This window comes from Branchiostoma floridae, chromosome 1, assembly GCF_000003815.2.
Source record: "Branchiostoma floridae strain S238N-H82 chromosome 1, Bfl_VNyyK, whole genome shotgun sequence".
In the NCBI taxonomy this organism is placed as follows: domain Eukaryota; kingdom Metazoa; phylum Chordata; class Leptocardii; order Amphioxiformes; family Branchiostomatidae; genus Branchiostoma; species Branchiostoma floridae.
This window is the reverse complement of record NC_049979.1, coordinates 17477117-17495281: the sequence shown is the minus strand read 5'-3', so window position 1 is coordinate 17495281 and position 18165 is coordinate 17477117. Positions and strand designations below refer to the sequence as shown.

Genomic DNA, 18165 nt, shown 5'->3' with positions numbered 1-18165 from the left:
ATCAGCCAGGAGACCATGTGGGTTCTTAGAAGGGCGAGAAAAACAATTTGGGGATATTAACACTGCTGCCTACCTGCCCAGTCCATCAATAATGACCACAAATCTGCCGCGCGGCGATCGTCTCTGCGTCGCTGGCCGTGCCTGCATCAATTATTGATGGGGAAATTAAAATGTCAGGGAAAATTTGGAAACCCCGCATCTGAGCCAACTCTCTTTGTGCCGCACGAGGGAATAATGGGCCAGATGGGCACACTCAATCTGACACGAGTGGCAGGGAGAGAAAATAGGCGAGTCAGGCGGGCAGAATGGTTGTCTGGGGAGAGACTGTTAACTCATGGACAATGCACTGACAATGGTTCTTGTCCTTCTCACTCCACACATCACTGCCTAGCAACCGCTCCTTGGCAGGGTGGGCTCGGGACAAATGAAGATTTAATTGATTGGGATGGAAATGTTGTTCTGTATGTATCAGACACAGGAGGAGGCTGGCTGTGAAGCATATGATCTCCATTGTGCAGCTGCAGCCACTTGATTGTGCCTTGGTGATCACCATCTTTTTCCATTTGTAATGACAAATGATGGGTGCTGATAGTGTTCAATGGAAAATTGTGTGGGTGTCAACACATACATTGTAAGAATCCCAGAAATGTCAGGCAATATTTATATTATGTATAATATATATACATATGGAATCTATAAATATCTGCAGGAAAGCTGCCTAACTGGTAAATTTTCATGTTAAAAAACTTTCATAACATAACTTTAAAAACTCCAGGACTTGAGGGGAAGTATTAATGGTTGGAAGCAAAAGTCTCTTCTTTTCTTCAAAGCTATTTGATTGCAAGCAGCACATCTGACTGCTTAAAATTATATCTTCAACTAATTGTCCTTCTCTGGTTATCCTGTGTCCCAGCTTAAAACAAGTGTTGCATTTGCCCTATAATTACATTATCATCATCCTGAAGTGATGAGTCATAGTAGAGTCTTGCTTGTAGATAAAAAGGAAATGTACTTTACAAAGTTCTCTTTTTGTTTGAAATGTGTAAACCAGCCTGATGTTGTTTATCAGCAAATTATGTAGTGTATCAGGTTAAGCATGGTTTGTTTGATGGTGCCTTCCATGCCAGAATAAATATCAAACACAAAGACCACTCTACTTGAGACACTGCGACAAATTTGCTCTACAATTTTCCATTTAATGTTATCTACTTAAGATGAGCTGAAAAAAGGTCTTTTTTAAGTGCTCTAAAAACTTTAAAATGCTTCTTGCCTGTTTTCAAGTAGGGTTGCAGAGAAGAAGGGACAAGCGATGTGTTCCTCCTACTCTTGCACACCAATCATTTCAAGCTGGGTAGTTTCTCTTTCATCAGGTCTAGCATTTCTAGATAACAGGTTGGTCTCAGGATTGAGCAAACAACTTAGAGTAAGAAGACAGTACCAGTCCTCTAACCTTTAGCAATATCACATGTTGCTGAAGTTTCCAATAGGCTTTGATTAATGTGAAGATGAAGAAGGTCTTAGCCAGTATTTCAATGCCTTATCTACTCATGCTTCCGCTACGTGACCATGGATATAGGTTGATACACAAATAACTTCTTTGAAACCAACAAAGACTATCTTAACTTCTCTGTCACAGATTTCTACTTAATCACTCCCATGCAAAAAGTGAGGACTTAGCAACCAAACCATTTCCTAATTTCCCATTGTTTCAATTTTTGTCAGCCTTTACAAGCCTTTCAACCTTTCCCACCAACTGGCAGTTACATGACAGTTGTTATGGACAACCAAACAACAAAAACAGGACTGCTCTCAAATGAATGTTTTGCATGCATGTTGCAGAGCTGGGTAACCCCAGCTCAACAGAACACCTGTGATATTTGTCACTGGCTCTCATGTCTAACTCCACTTAAAAGCCATCAAAAGTTGTGATGACACTGGCGATAACCCCACCTGTGAGCACAGGCATGACCTACAACTCCTGTAAACCTTCCAACAATTCCCTGACATATCATCTCACCAGGTAAGACTGAGCACAAACAAGGCTTTGTGGCACTGAATTCCTGACAGGCAGAGAGCACAGGCCTTATCAGCATCTTTATCACAAGTGTTTCAACTTCTCTTTGTGCATGGCCAATGCTTGGTGTGTTAAGAGAGCTCACTTCAAGCACCTGTCAGAGTGGGAAGGGAATGTTGCCTCACGCTGTTCCCCGTAAACACCTTCACGGCTGGGGATCTGAAAACTGCTGTATGCAAATGTAGAGGTGAAAGGTCAGCTGTGAGGGAGAGCTTGTGTTGTGACCTGTGAAAAGTTAGAACATGAAGGGATGTATTGTGCAGCCCAGGTAGGGGCTGTCTATGTGTTCTTAACCTTTGACATCAGGACAGGATCACTTTAGCTGGGAGAATTTTGCCACTAGCCCACAAGTTAGAGGACAATCTGAGCCAGCTGAATTTGGCCTCACATTCACAGGTATCATTTTAACTCCGCAAGGTCGATGCCCGGGCCATTAAGAAGTGTGAGTTGCATCCCTTGGCATAGAGCACCATGGAGATGTAACGGGACGCGGCAAATGGCTACGTGGAAAAATGTACGCGAAACATAGCCACAAAGCGTCGCTCTGTTTTTGGCAACAAGGCCCCATAGGGTTAACTGCGATAAATCGCGCTCATTATTCGTTGGACAATACCGGATATGGTTCAGTTACATAGATAACATAAAGAGTAAAATTGGTGGCTTCAGGATGGCATCTTAACAAATAAGTCTGCAATAGATACTTCATTACTAACAGTTAGACAGTTTGACTTACTTACTTGGAAAATTTTTATGACAAGAAAAGAGCAGTATCATATCACCATGCTTGACATTTGATCCTTCTTTGAAAGATTGATTACTGAAGTTCAATTGTGCAATGAATATCAATTTTGCAATAAATGCTTTGAGGCACTACTTCTGTGACACATTTGCACCACGGCGTGTCTTACACATGGCGACCTCTCCACTGCACAGGAATTCTCACTTGTTTCATATTCTTGGCAATGAAATTCGCTGTCAGCAGAGACCCACCACTGCACTTCAATGATTGGCTGGCTGTCACCTTGCCCTTGCCGAGCAAGAAACGGAATCAGGTTCACGCGTGCCAGTCCCGATCAATTTGGCTCGGGTGTCAGGACCCCCTTTGCCAGGGCACCATTAGGGGTAATTTTATCATGAGAAGTCTGCTAATGGAGTCAGAGCATTTTGTTGTCTCGCCAGCGCGCAAGTGGCCCCATTAATACGGGACAAGCCAGGACACATTAGGCAACAAATGGCGCTATACTAGAATTGCAGGTCTCTAGTGTCATTTCTACGGAGCGTGCTAATGAGTTGGCATTAAGCAGCAGTTGACACAAAGATGAAACACCACTGTTACCATCGTAGGAGTTTGTTTAACAAGCCTATCTGTGCACCTCAATTGAAATTGAATACTTTGACTGCTTTCAATAACCTGGTAGCTGTGTCAGTCACTACAATGAGAACATTTCTAAAGAGGTAATCTCTGATGGTTCTTTTGAACACTGCTGTATTCACTTTATGCATTGCCATAAAATTCAAGATTTTTGCCTGTCTTCTGCCATCTTCTTTGCTCTTGATAACCAAAGGAGGAAAACCCTTATTGAAAAGGATGTGTGTTGACACAAAGATTAATTTCATAAATGAGTCCAATTTAAAAGGCTCTAACCTCTATCCTTATATCTATGTGTGATCAACATAAGGAAATCCATGCTTAAACAGAAATATCAAACACAGATGCAATAGTTCCCATTGACCTAAGCCTGAGTGATCTCAGGAGTACAAGGCATACCCACCTGTAGTACACCTGAAGCTGCTGAACCTCCTCCTCCAGCTTTCTGATTTTGGCGAAAGACATGTCCCTCTCCTGTCGGGTGGCAGTAAGCTGTTCCTGGGGACACATTAGATACATTACAGTTAAAACAGTTTTGTTAGAAAAAATTGAACACTAGCATAGCTAATTAGCTGATGCGCTATGCTGAAGGGCATTTATATTGGCCATACATATACTGAATTTATGTCCGCTATTTTACAATGGATGTGTGTTTGTTTGTTTGTTTGTTTGTGCAGGCAAATATAAACAAATGTATGCATACATATCAATGTTTCTTGCCTTGACATACTAGTTAAATGTACTGGCAATTTCCTCCATTGTGAACATCAATAGTATCAAGATTTCTTCCATATACATTTACCACCTTTGTGTAACTTTCTCTCAAGGTGTAACTGACCCCAAGGTTAAGGGAAGGTCACGACCTCACCCTGACCTCACACAGATCTAAGGAATGATGGAAATCTTCCATTATAGTATAATACAAAGGTTTAGTAGTGGTACAGCAACAGTAATCTTATACAAACCATGTCTAAAGACTTGCAATTATCTATATAGGAAAGTATGTTCAATCTAACTCTGAGCCAAAAGAAATCCCATCCTGACCACTGACAGCTGCGAGACACACATTTTTGTATCTCTCAACCACAAACAGCAATTAATGTGCAAATATAGCTATCAATCATTTAAATGTGATGTCTTCTAACATTGGTTATAAGAGTCATGTGCACCTGTGGTTTGAGGTGAGTGAAATGACCATGTTACTAAGCACATCCAGGTTTCCTCGCCATGTCTGGTAGCCTGCAGGTGGAACCAGGAGGTACAGTACAGGTACTCCACAATGGTCACACTCACAGCACTACGACAAGCCAGGAATTCAGCCAAGATGGATGGCGGCATGAAATTGCAGCCCTGTGATTGATTTGTGAATAGGCTCCTACAGGTACAGGCAGATCTGTGCCTCCCCTAACAAACCATTGTGAACTATGGCATCTCTCTCCCAGCAATATTCACATTTATGGTGACAAATGCATGCACTTTTTCTTCCTCTATTCATATGTTAAATGACTTTTCTTCAATAAAGGGTTTAATCAGATTGTCTCCAATAACAACATAGAGAGCAAATAAATCCAGACTGACACTTCCTGTACCAGCCTCACCTGAAGCTGTTATCAATCAAACTGCAGAGGAAATGGGAACAACTTCCAAGAACTATACGGATCCATTTAAATCCAAATAACAAAACATGTTGATGCAAAATAATTTGTTTTCATCCATTCAAGTCAAGGATATTATCCTTTACACTTGTGATGCCACTCATTTTTAAAGATGCATGAGAGTATGAATTACCATATTCATAAAGAGTGCAGTGGTTGAAGAAGGGATAGGCAAACAACACAGTTGTCCTGGAAACAACTGACATCAACAAGTTACAAAAGAAATGAGATACCAACAGGTGACACAAGATAGAACTGAGAGACAACAATTCCTTGTGCACAACACAAGAGTAAAACAGTATAAATGCCTTTTTTGAAGAGCTCAGCATTGGGTTCAGCAGTCTTTCTGGGCAGGTATCCATTGCTACATTAGTCTATAAATGTGCCACAAGATAAAAGAAATTAAACCATTCCTCATGAACCAATGCTAAAGCAGTTCTGAATCTGGGGCATAAACATGTAATATGCAGTTAGACAAGTGTATTGTAGTCCCTTTTTGCCCCAACCATACACAAATCACAACATTCTCAACAGACAGTGTATGTGTGTTAATGCATTGCCCGCAATGCAGTTACAAGTATGCAGTACACACTACAGCACATACTGTGGCATGTCAGCACCCTTTAGCTGTAAGCACAAGATTTAGCTGTGTTACAGCTGTGTACTTTGAACTGTGAAAAGTAATCCCAAAAGTCCGAAAAAAGTACATAAGGAACAAGTCCCCAATGAAAACATCAATATTTGCTCAGTATCTCGCCTTGACTTTGTTGGGGGGAAACCCCAACACACTTGGTTCAACATTTGTCCAACACTCAGTCCCGTTTATTTTGGCCTTCTTACTTTCAGAAAACAATAATAAATGCTTGGAGCGGACCACACTATCATTTGCTCCTGTTTGGTTACTGGGCAGGCTGGTGGCCCAAGGCCAACGGCAGCAGTGCAGGGAACCTCGTTCTACTGTCGATCAATGGGGAAGGCAAGCTCTTCATGCCGTGGAGTCAACACGAGGTGTTGACAATACACTCGGAGCTGATAGTGAGCTGAGAGTAAACTCCACTCTTCAGCTGTTTGTCCTGGACTGTGGGTCTTTCCACAGACCGTTTATCCTGCGTCTGGTCGACTGGACCCGGCAGTGCCTGAGTTTAAACACTGCGCCGTCCAGAACACACAACTACAGCTGGGTACGGGGCCTACTCCTTAGACTTACCAACAATATGATGCATGTTTCTCATGGACAGCTTCATGAATATTCATTGATTGCCATTATGGACAAGGTCACCACAAGGTCATGGGAAGAGGACACAAAAAATAAGATACAAAGTGAGGGATTCTTCAGATGTCTTTCCCTTGAGGCATAATTGAGGATGTTATGAAAAGAGCATCTTCTACACACATATTCCTGTAACAGACTGTTGTATAAGACTGTTGTATAAAGAGTAAGGTGCAGAATGATCGTCAAAAGGGTGTAATAAATGGTAGCAACTGATTTAATGACATGTGATCAGTGATTATTAATGATGTAGAATCACGGTAGTTACTATCTTTGCTTCTATGACAAACCTGGCAAGTCAAACAGATGTACTTTTATGGCCACACTATAAATCAATCGTTCTTAAATATTGAGATACACAATCCTGCCAACAAAGCTGGCAGCAAAGACCAGTTGCTATCTCTGAGCTCTAACTCCATACATGAATAAGTCTGGCGGTCTCCGAAAATATGTCCAAACTTAGACACATGGCACATAAGATTGTTCCAGAGTCAGTTATCAGTCACAGGGGAAACAATTAAGATGTAAGAAGGATATTGCACTGATAGTGATAGGACTTGAGAGCAACAGAAACAGGGAGCTGACATACAGGGAAACTAATAAGAAATTTGCTCTGACAATAAAGTCTGACCCAGAATACGTGATGCCCAGCTGTTGACTAGACACATCAGGACAGTTTGATAAGAATACTTGTGTTTCCAAGATTTAAAATTCAATCAGTTGTTCAACATTGTGGGAAAAAACAGGCTCCCACAGCTCTGCTCTTTAATATACAGAATGTGCAGATGTCTTGGTTTGAGCCCTGAATGACGTGTGTTGACAAGCTCATTGGTGACCATGGTGGCAGCACAAGGAGCAACACCCAGCACCAAGCATTTGCCCTGTTGTGAGAGAGGCCAAACACACTGTCAATGCTCGAGTGTGCTGACATTTTTAGATCCAGCCTCCAAATTACCAGTGAGTGAAAGGCTGAAGAGGCTCACGGCCACACGATGCTGCAGACACGTCATTAATCTTTGCCTGGCACAGGTAAACAGATGTGGGCACCCTTTGTGCACCAATGCCACACGTATAAAAGGGTTTTGGCAGGGCGCTCAACGCAGAATGAAAGCCCATCTTTGTGGCAGGCTTTACACCTGGACCTTCAAGGCCCCGGGAGCAAGAAATTCTGACAGTTAGACTGTCCCTTAAGCCAGCACTAATTACGACGCGTGGCTTTACCGTTCCCTTACGGCCACCAAGTGGAGCGAAAAACACGAACAGGAGTAAGACACACCTCCGCTGTCATTCCGATCACCAGGGTGAAAAACAAGATTACAATACCCCTGACAGGAGAGGACAGGGGGCGGCTACAGAATGTGAGGGGGGCAGTTGTCACATGCTGTCCATCTGCATCACAAGCTACGGTTGTGAAGTGGTGCCGTGCAAACACAGGTGCAGTATTAACCCTCCAGATGCTGGGGCAACCACAAATAGGGGTGATTATGCCATGGTAATTCTGGCTGCTGGGTCTCCCTGATATAAAACTGGAGCCCAGTTTGAAGATTTACTGGCCCCAAATGTCTAACAGGCCATTTGTTATGGGGTACACATTGTCTGACAACCCCTCATGGTTTGATGCTGTTTCGTTCCAACTTTATTAGGGTTGTCAAAAACAAGCACTCATCTTGTCAGCTCCAGTGGCATAGAGAGTGGCAGCCGGCCAGTCATTTTTATTTGCCTCATTCATTAGAGAGTTGTGTACACGGCCACAAACTTGGCAAAATTTCTCCCCCAGAGCAAAGTTAGTCCAGCAAATTTGAGCAACTCTTAAACAAGGCTTGCAGGTGGCAGCAGCCAAACAGTGACACAATCATAATGCTATAAACTGGAGAGAATGGGACAATATTTGGTGGTGGCCTGAAAGAAGGGCATGTTTGCTTGTTTGTGTCATGATGTACCATCTTAAGAATCTTTCCTGCGCCATGGAATTACAAATTGACATTCTTCCCTGATATTTGAAGAAATACAAAGAGGCTGTTGTTACAAAGCAGCGTCAAATGGAAGACAATGGCATCCATTAGGGAAAAACAGGCAAGGAACCATGATGCACTGGGGCACTTGTCACATTCCACAATATGCGTCAATCATTAGACATGCTGGCGGGCAGATCAAAAAGTTGGCGCACAATAGAAGTAATTGGAATACATAACAGTGTTTCTACTGGACTGAGTCTTGGAGTGAGCTGTCAGCAAATGGGCATCTGATACGGACACACACCTCCACGGTAAATAGGGAGGTGTACAAGCAACATGCTGCAAGGGTGTTCGCAAATAAAGTTCATTAGGATAGGTCACTCGAGGGTCACCTGTGGGGCGGGAGGTCACTGTAAAAGATAATAGAGGGATAATACAACTTATTAACCTTTTGGACGAAGAGCAGTTAGTCTCTTAGGTCAACAGGAAGATGTAAGATTTAAGATAAGAAGTCATGGTGCATAGCACATCACAAATCTAATGATGTAAACAGAACAGGAATTCAATAGTTGAGTTTAAGGCTGGGTAAGGCGATCTCCTGAAATATTGCCTCCACTTTTGAAGAAAGCACTTACAGATTTATAGTTCCCACACTTTACCACACACGTTTCATGACAGGCCATAAAGGGAGGAAGTGGTCGCAGCCACATTGTTTAGGATAATTTTGGTCCTCGGCGTCTCTGTTTATTACTCCGGACGTGGGAAATAGACGAAGGCTAGGCACATTCTGCATTAAGTATTAATCCTTAGTGCTGATAAAAGTTCCTTGCAGAGTAGAGATGGTGGGTGAGCTGTGTAGGCACCGATCTGTCAGTTGGTACTTCCCTAATTGTCAACAGTCTAAGTGGGATCCTACGTCATCTCTTGCTTGACTTGCTGGGGGTAAACACGCCAGGTTACAGGTGGGTTTGGGCTGTGCTGACAAGTGCAAGGTGGGGAAGTGCCCACATGGCAGGTGGGACCTTACACAACATTAGGTCTTTACCACAATCTAAAGCAAGGCTGGATAAAGACAAAATCTCCCCTCATGCCCAAACACAATCCAAGGGGGATTAGCACAAATCTAGGTGTGCTGCAGGGAAAGACATTTAGCCATAAGAAGACAATGGGGGTTCACCTGGAACAAAGGAGGGGGACCCTAAAACAATAAGCAAACAGCAGGCTTGAGTTACTGGCTATCCCCTGCCCTCTGGTTGACCCCATCACTGTGAGCTTGAATAGGGCTGAGGTCTTAGTGAAGGTGTGCTCGCTAAGCATGGTGATGAATAGGGGCACAGGTGTACAGAAGCTCAGGAGCACCAAGACACAGAGGGACCACAACACAGAGGGACAAAAGTGGAGAACAAACCTGACCTTAAACAGGAGGCAAAATTCTGAATGTGACAAAGCGGTTTACTTGGGAGCCCAGGGATGTTTCATAACCAGCTTGCAGGAAGGAAAGATTATCTCCTTCCTTTCAGAAATGACTTCCTGTACCCGTGACTTGTTGGACTTATCTGGGAGATAAGGGGAGTCTCTATTACAGGTGTAAATTAAACCGTCAGTTGTGCTGTCATCATATAACATGGTTTCCTTGCAGGGGGTGTCGAACTGCTGCATCAACATCTTGTGTGGAAGACCAACCCGTGCGTTCAAGCAGCTCGTCATGCCCAACATTTGGGGATTAGCGAAATATTGGAGCGTAATGGAAGAAAGGCGTGACTGCAGGGAGATGGGCGGGATTGAATGGGAGGGATTGCCAGGGTAGCTTCACCTTTCAGTGAACTGTGAAAGATCTGACAAGCAAACAAGCATGATGTGCACTGATTGATGCAGAACCTCTCATTATCCTTTGAGACAGAATTTCTATAAAACTTTGCTTGCCCATCTCTTCTGCTTTCAACATAGGAGTGCCAACTAGAGACTTTGTTTGTGGTGATAACTGCTCATTGTACTTGTAGCACAACAAACAAACAAAGCTCAGTACATTCAACAATACACAAACTGACATCTCGCCAACATTTCTGATGGTTTGCTGTAGTTGTTTATGTGAGGTTTGATTGCCTGTGTACAGTTTCTACTTGTTTTGTTGTGTTCAAATTCATTTGGTTGTTTGTGTATAGTGGTACTGCTTATTTAGCTTTCCTGTTTGGCTGGACCAGACAGCAAGCAAAATGACACTACAACAGGTGGAGATTTTCATGATTTTGGATGTTTTGGTAAAGCACTTTTGCACTCAAGGTGTACCATGGTGCATGGTGTGCATATGTGTCATTAACAAAAGACTAATTGTGATGGTTCAAACAATTTCATACTCTGGATGTCAGGGTGTAATCATAGATAAAAAGGTGTCACCTTATCATACAACAGGAAAACAAACTAAGATATCTGCTGGTTTTCAAGGAACAGGTGCAGTAGATTAGGGCAATGACAGGACTGCAGGACATATCGGGTTTTCAGACCTGTACTTAGTCCAGTCTGTGTTATTCTTGTACACCTTTAGTACGTGTCATATAACCATCACCTAGATAATGGAGAGAAGCACTTCATGAAATAGATATTCTTACCTCTGCATCTCAATTTCTGGAGCATGAGAATGACTTACAAGTTTTAATAGTTTTATTTCTGCGTTGTGTACTTGATCAGATTTATCCTGCAATGCATCAAGGGCAACATTTTTTGTCTATGGTTATGAATATGAACATAAATATAAAAGAATGTGAGATTGTGGGATTTGAAAGGGAAGCCAAGGACAGGTTCCTGATTTCTTTGAAGTAAAACACTATTTCAGACTGTCAGCCAGTCTGTGTACCTTAAGTGCCTGTTCCTGGTTGTTCTGTCGAGGCACCACAGCCTTGCCTGAGCGGTCAGCCATCTTCCTGTACCCTGCCAGCTCCTGCTCTAGTCTCTTCACCTGTAGAACAGCAAGGACACAAAATATTAATCCTATCTTTCTGCAGTTTTAGATATCCTCAACACTTTTTGTCATAATTTTCCTATCTTGTGCAATTTTGAGAGATGCGACTAACATATGTAGTTTCTGATAATCATGATAAAACATGTTGCAAATACTTGTATATATATTGTATACATTGGTAAGGTTTTACGTCAAGCCAAAAGATGTAATCTGAAGGATAAACCTTCATACCAGGGCAATGGGTCATGTATATACCCACTGCTCCCCCTTCTTATCCACCTTCTACTGACCTACTGTCAAAACACACCATTCTGTATGGGGCCAACTCTCCCCAGGCAATAAGCTAAGGTAAGCTTAGAACAAATAACCCCCTCTTGAGCAGCTTCTACACCTGTGGCTGAACTCCTCCTTTCTTCCTGTGCTGGGTCTCCTGTTTCAAACCTGTGTGACTTGTCAGGGGAAACTACTCACCTGGCAAAACCTCTCACCTATCCCACCTGACTGAACCGATCACATGTGATTACACCTCATGTATAAGACAAGAACACATCAAGGCAGTATTTTTTGACATAACAATATTGAGAACTATAACTGAAGTGTGTGGAACCTGGGATGGTTTCAAGGTTCCGTTATTTTACAAGGTGGAGACATGATGTACAAGTGTTGAATAGTCATGAGTTTACCTGAGGTCACCACTATGACAGACCACCCACCCTCCTATCCTACCTTCTCTGCAGCAGAGTCCCTCTCGTCTATGATAGCTCTCATCTCCTCACTGGTGATGCGCTTCTTCCTGTTCTTGGTGTTGTTAATCCTGTCCAGGATCATCTGGCCATCCCTCTCTATGGCTGTACCTGTCTCTGCCTTGGCTATCCTCTCCAGCAACTCATCTAAGGTCTGGGATGTCATGGAATTGTGTTATTGTGTAACTGTGTTATCGTGAATTGGGCATTCATTGAATATTTTAATTGCTAAAGATCTGCCCATTTTTACTATTGTAATTTGTGAGGAAAATCGTTAAAAGACTCATACATTGCAGTTTGAAATTGTAATTTGACATCACTATAGTACTGCATGAAAGATTGTGTACTTGCAAGTCAGTCTTCCAATGCTAATAATACAAATGTTTGCATATATTGCCCTGGTGCAATGAAACCACATTTGAGTTGTACATACAGCTGGAGCATCATGATTTTATTTATCAGACTAAAAATAAACTTCTACTATCTACTTACAAAAAGCTGGGCACCAGGGTAATGAAAAATCCTATTCTGAGAAGTAAGCTGGAAGCACACTATTTACCAAAATATTAGCAGACATGTGAGGCTGTACTTTTTGTGGTACACAGTAAGTTTTAGAGTGGACTAGCAGCAGTGTTTGCTGGAGTATTAGGAGAGATAAAGTACAGCCACACTTACTGCATCACCAAGGCTGTAATCTCCTTCACTTGATGGCAACCTGTGCAAATGACAAACACAATGGGAAACCATCAGCATGTTCCAGCAGGAGCAGCTCATGTGGTTAGCGAAACCATCAGCATGTTCCAGCAGGAGCAGCTCATGTGGTTAGCTACATCTGAGAAACATGTGGTACAGACATCCTTGACATTGAAAATATGCCAATCATCTAAGCATAGCTACTACACAGAGGTGCAAGAAATATCATTTCTGGTTTGGGCCTGATATTCTTCTAATAACGAAAAGAACGTTAAGTTGATGTCAAATTTGTTGAAAATCATACTGGTATTGTCACAATTAAGTCAAAACGTAAGGAAAAAACCTTGAAAGAATGCAATTAAGTTTAATGGAACTAGTACGAAGTTTTATGGCAGGTATTTAGTTTGTAAATCTAAAGCAAGACAACATGTTTTCTAGGAACAGAGCTGGTAAGAAAATGTGGTATGCTACAGTACCGACTACGTTTATGGTCCGGTCCCACGCGGTTTACACGCGATTTAATCTCGATTAAAAGTCGTGCAAATCGCGATTAAAAGTCGTGCAAGTCGCGATTTGAACGCGATTGAATCGCGTGCGCTAATGAGCTGTAGCTATCTAATTAAAAATCTCGTGTCGTTTGTAAACGCGTTTACTCCCGGCACCCCGCCGACTCAAAACAAAAGGCTTTGTTCCGATTGCCCCGCCCCTTGGTCGGGCATTTCACCGACGAAATATTTTGTTCGTTAATGAGCAGTGTTTACTTTTGTAAATTTGCATGATACTTGTAAGTCGTCAATTTCACGTATTTGTTGATAATTGGTGAATAATACAGGGGCTGGACAGCGCCGCGGGTGTCAGCAATATTGTCCGAGGACCGCTGACGCTTTTTAGCTAAGATCGTAAAAGAAGTTCACAGTCAGCAAATTAATATATCGACATTCTCTCCTGGTACCGATTGCTCAGACTGAGTTAAATTTCTATACTATATCTTGATTAGTAACTTTTCATTTTGCTGGTGTTGTGTTGTTGCTTTTTTATTTATCACGAAATGTGCATTTCTCGATAAATTTGAACAGGCGTGTACACGTTACTGCTCGTCATCCAACACCGTCCAAAGGGTACGGATTTGCAAAACATCGGAGGAAAATTGCCAACAGCGATCATGTTCACAACGCTGGGTATGGAAATTGTGATAAGAAAACAGTCTCCCGATAGATATTTTCTGATATAAAATAAATGTCAATGATGAATCCAGAAAGCAACCCGAACTACGCAAAAGAAAATAGTCTTCACGGCTAAGCTTTTTCGTAAGCCTCAAAGGGAAGACGATGATGTCAACCGTCGAAACAAGCGGGTTGTCGGCGAATATAGTCTCCTACTTACAGTTTTTGGCGGGTTATCTTCGTATAATTTTAGTGGAAGGCCAGCAAAAAGAGATACAAGTTCGATTCGCCACATTTCCCCGTAAAATACGGCGTTACATTCCACCGAAAATTATGTGTATAAGCTGTACTGTACGTCACGGCAGAGAGTTGGGAAGAACTAGACGCGCGTGGGAAATGCAACTGGACGTGCGGTTACCATGGCGACAGCTCCGGCGGTAGCCCTCTGAAGTAGCGCCTGCCTGATTATGAGATAAATCCAATCAACTTCCCTCCAATCACAGCCAGAAGCGGCGCTGACAAAGTGGTAACAACAAGAAGAAGCGTAGAACTAACGCTTTGTTGTGTTTTTTTAAATCATTTATCACGAAATGTGCATTCTTTGATAAAATTTAACACGTTACTGCTCGGCCAGCGTCGTCCGCAAGGCATAGATAATTTTGCAAAACATCGGAGGGACTTTTCCGGCATCGATCATTCTCACATCGCTGAGTAAGAATTCTGTGAACAGTCTGTCGATAATCATTTCCAACTTGAAGAAGGTGGTATTTTTTTACGGCATACTACAAAAGTCGTAACGGCAACCGAGCGGGTTGCCGGCAAAAATTGTCTCCTATTTACATTTTTAGGCGGGCTACTTTCGTCTAATTTTCGTGGAAGGTATATGATAAAATAATACAAGTTCGAATCTTTTGGACCCACAAAGGACTGACAGCATAAACACGATCGTCATCTAATATAAACGGAATTGCTGGGTTGAAGACTATACACTGACATGAATGGACTACTAGTATTTATACGCATAAATTGACCGTTTTGCATGTATTTAAATATGAATAAAGGATATTGTGTTTGGTCATAACTTAATATTTCTAGGAACGTTGATACTCCTTGGTTCGGCATCGGCAGCTAATTTTCTAGACTAGGAAAGTAGGATTCAGGTTTCCATCCGCCTGCTGATCGTCATGGTTACAAACTCGACAAACAAGACTTACCTGTTCCTGACGGAGCTCTTGGGTCGGAACACAGCCATCGTACGATCCTGGTCGTCGAGCAGTCGACCGACGCAACCATACTCCAGGGCATACATTCTACTTTATGTGTTTTTTAAATCTTTTTGTTAATCTTGTTTTGTCTGCGTATCTGTTCAAACAAACATGTACCTGTTCTAACAATGTTGTGTTGGTGTAACTAACATAACTTCTACTATGTAGTTAGATATCGGTAGCTAATTTTCTAGGCTAGGAAAGTAGGATTCGGATTTCTATCCGCCGGTTTCCTGGACATACAGCTGATCGTCATGGTTGCAACTCGACCAACAAGACCTACCTGTTCTGTTCCTGACCGCCTCGGACGTTCCTGGTCGTCGGGCAGTGGACCCACGCAACCATATTCAAGGGGCATACGTCTTGGTTCGACACAGACAATTGTTATTTTGCCGAAAATTTCTTCATCAGTTATTGGTTTTCTTGTTGAGTATGTGATCAAGTTTTTCTAACCTGTCATTGATTCAGTTAAAAGTTGCGTTAGCGTTACTAACATTACTTCTACTTCTAGTATTTTACGTTTCTAAAATGAACATGTTTTTAGTCAGTTTATCTACAACTGTTATGCGCTGTTCAAAGAGGTTCACTCTTTTACTAAAAGGGCCTATACGTTTACGGTTGTTTTTCAGCAACATATAGATATATAAATTTAGCTGGTCGGGATACTACGAAGAGGGATTTGACCAATGAAATAGGTAAACACGATATATCATTGCCTTTGGAACATGAAAGGTAAGTTTACTACCGATGTTATCGATCATCATTCGGCAGCTTCTACACCAGTCGGATCGTCATCATCTGTTCCGAATGTTGGAAAAACGGTAGGTTGTCCGTGAATATGAATATGTCCGTGTACAAACTTTAATTAATAAAGAAATTTTATACACTTAAACATTTAAAAACATTCTTAATTCATTGGTCGTGGCTCCTTTAATATGAACCAGTTGGGAAATGAATTATAAAATTTGGAATACAGAATTTATAGATCATCCACCCCTGCGACATTGCCACAAAGTTCAAATATGACGTACGCTACCGCTGCGTGTGCAGTCTACGAAGTATTTTAATTAGTCTAGATCTGCTCTAGAAATTGTCAATAATACAAATAAAACAAAGTTAGATAAATCAAGTAGGTTGATAAAACCCCCTTGGATAAACCAAGAAAAAATAACCACATATTAAACACGGGGCTAGATCGGAGTAGAAAATAAACGCAGAATATTGCAACAGTCAACGTGGCCTTCTTCTGTGGGAACATACTTTCAAAGAAGCCGCTCCTTACCGTGCATGTGTCAATCAAATTGACCAGCACGTGAGACCAGACCAGACCAAATTCTGGAGGTTTACAATGTAATTTTTCTACAAGTTTACCAGCACCGTAACAGTTACGTCAATCGTGTACTTACACACACTAAACAATCAAAACAGCTGTTGATTTTATCGCAACGATATAAGTTTCATATTTGCGCTCAAATAACCCAATCTTCCACAACCTGTCCCACGTTCTGGACCCCACACAAACCGTATACACGTCTAAATGTAATATGATATGCTAGTAGTCGCGCCGTGGCGAACTTTAGGAAGGTTGGAATATTTATAAACAGGTCACGTTCCACCGGAGGCGGGGCGGCGCTTGAAGTTCGGATGTAGATACTTACATGTAGTATCTGCCGGTCGAAGCCTGTTTACTTGGTAGTGAGACCGCCAGGATTTTGTACGACTACACTGGTCGCACTGGACATTCCTTGTTGTTCATTCTGAAACTGAAAGACTAGTGTACTTACCTATCAGTTCGGAACATGATTAACTTGTCTTCACTTTCATCGATAGATAAGAAATGCAAACACAGACTATTGTAGCTATTTACAGTGGCAAGTATCGTGTAGTGTGGGCGAATTTGATATCGCTACACCAGCGTACAAATAATGCAACAACAGAAATAGGACACAAATAATTCAACATAGAGTCGGTAGGTTTTTTTCGGGTGGTCCTGACACTGGCCGCGGTAGCGGGCCGTCCTCGTCACGCATGGTCAGACAGAAGCAGAATTTACTCCATGTTTTCTGATTTAGAAAAACACATCTTGCCATTCTTGGGAAAAAAACAATTTATTTGATGTTTTCTTGTCATGTACGTATAAGATTCAAACTTGCACTACACAGTCGGTTCCTCAAAATTGTAGCAAATCTTCCGAGAAAGAACGTGGTAGGTTAGGTAGCGGCGCGGGTGCGAGGTCGCACCATACATTTTGTATCTTCGGAAGGATTTTTTCCGGTACGTGACCCTGGCGCTAGCCACGGCAGTGCCGAAAGATCGGGGTCCAGTAAAAGCATACTTTGCCATATATTCTGCTTAAGAAAAAGACACCTTTGTGGAAATTTATTTCTTATTCTTTAATTTTCACGTATCAAATTTAAACATGTGCGGAACAGTCGGTTTCTCAAAATTGTAGCAAATCTTCGGAATGATTTGTTACGGTGCGTGACCCTGGCGCTAGCCACGGCAGCGCCGAAAGATCGGGGTTCAGTAAAAGCATACTTTGCCATATATTCTGCTTAAGAAAAACACACTTTTGTGGAAATTTATTTGTTTTTCTTTAATTTTCACGTATCAGATTTAAACATGTGCGGAACAGTCGGTTCCTCAAAATTGCAGCAAATCTTCTAGAAATATCGTGGTTGGGAGCGGCGCGGGTGCGTTCTAGACTGCGAGGTTATGCGTTAGTTCAGAAACAAATTGGGAAATTGGGCGTGATACGTTCTCCGCCCTCCGCGCGGGGGTCTGCATATGAAAAGAAGCCGATTTCTGCCAAACCCCGAACTTTGGACGGCACGGGCGTGTCTAGAAAATGTTTATGAAAAGAAGAGGCGTGTCTGAAATCTATTCATTGATCGTCTAAACGCGGTTAGACGTGATTTCATGCATATCAGACGCGGGTACACACATATCTAATCGCGTTTTACCCGAGAATTGCACGAGTTTTAATCGCGATTTACACGAGATGTAATCGCGACTTGCACGA

The 18165-nt window shown here is 42.1% G+C and overlaps 1 protein-coding gene across 1 annotated transcript in view; it reads right to left on the bottom strand.

Moving 5' to 3' along the window:
• LOC118411795 (trichohyalin-like) overlaps positions 1 to 18165 on the bottom strand; it is a gene marked incomplete at its 5' end in the record, with an annotated part of 30187 nt that overhangs the window by 6028 nt on the left and 5994 nt on the right. The window contains 4 exon segments of the mRNA XM_035814285.1: positions 3847 to 3941; positions 11175 to 11276; positions 12006 to 12176; positions 12698 to 12737. Of these exon segments, the coding sequence (XP_035670178.1) occupies positions 3847 to 3941; positions 11175 to 11276; positions 12006 to 12176; positions 12698 to 12737 (408 nt within the window).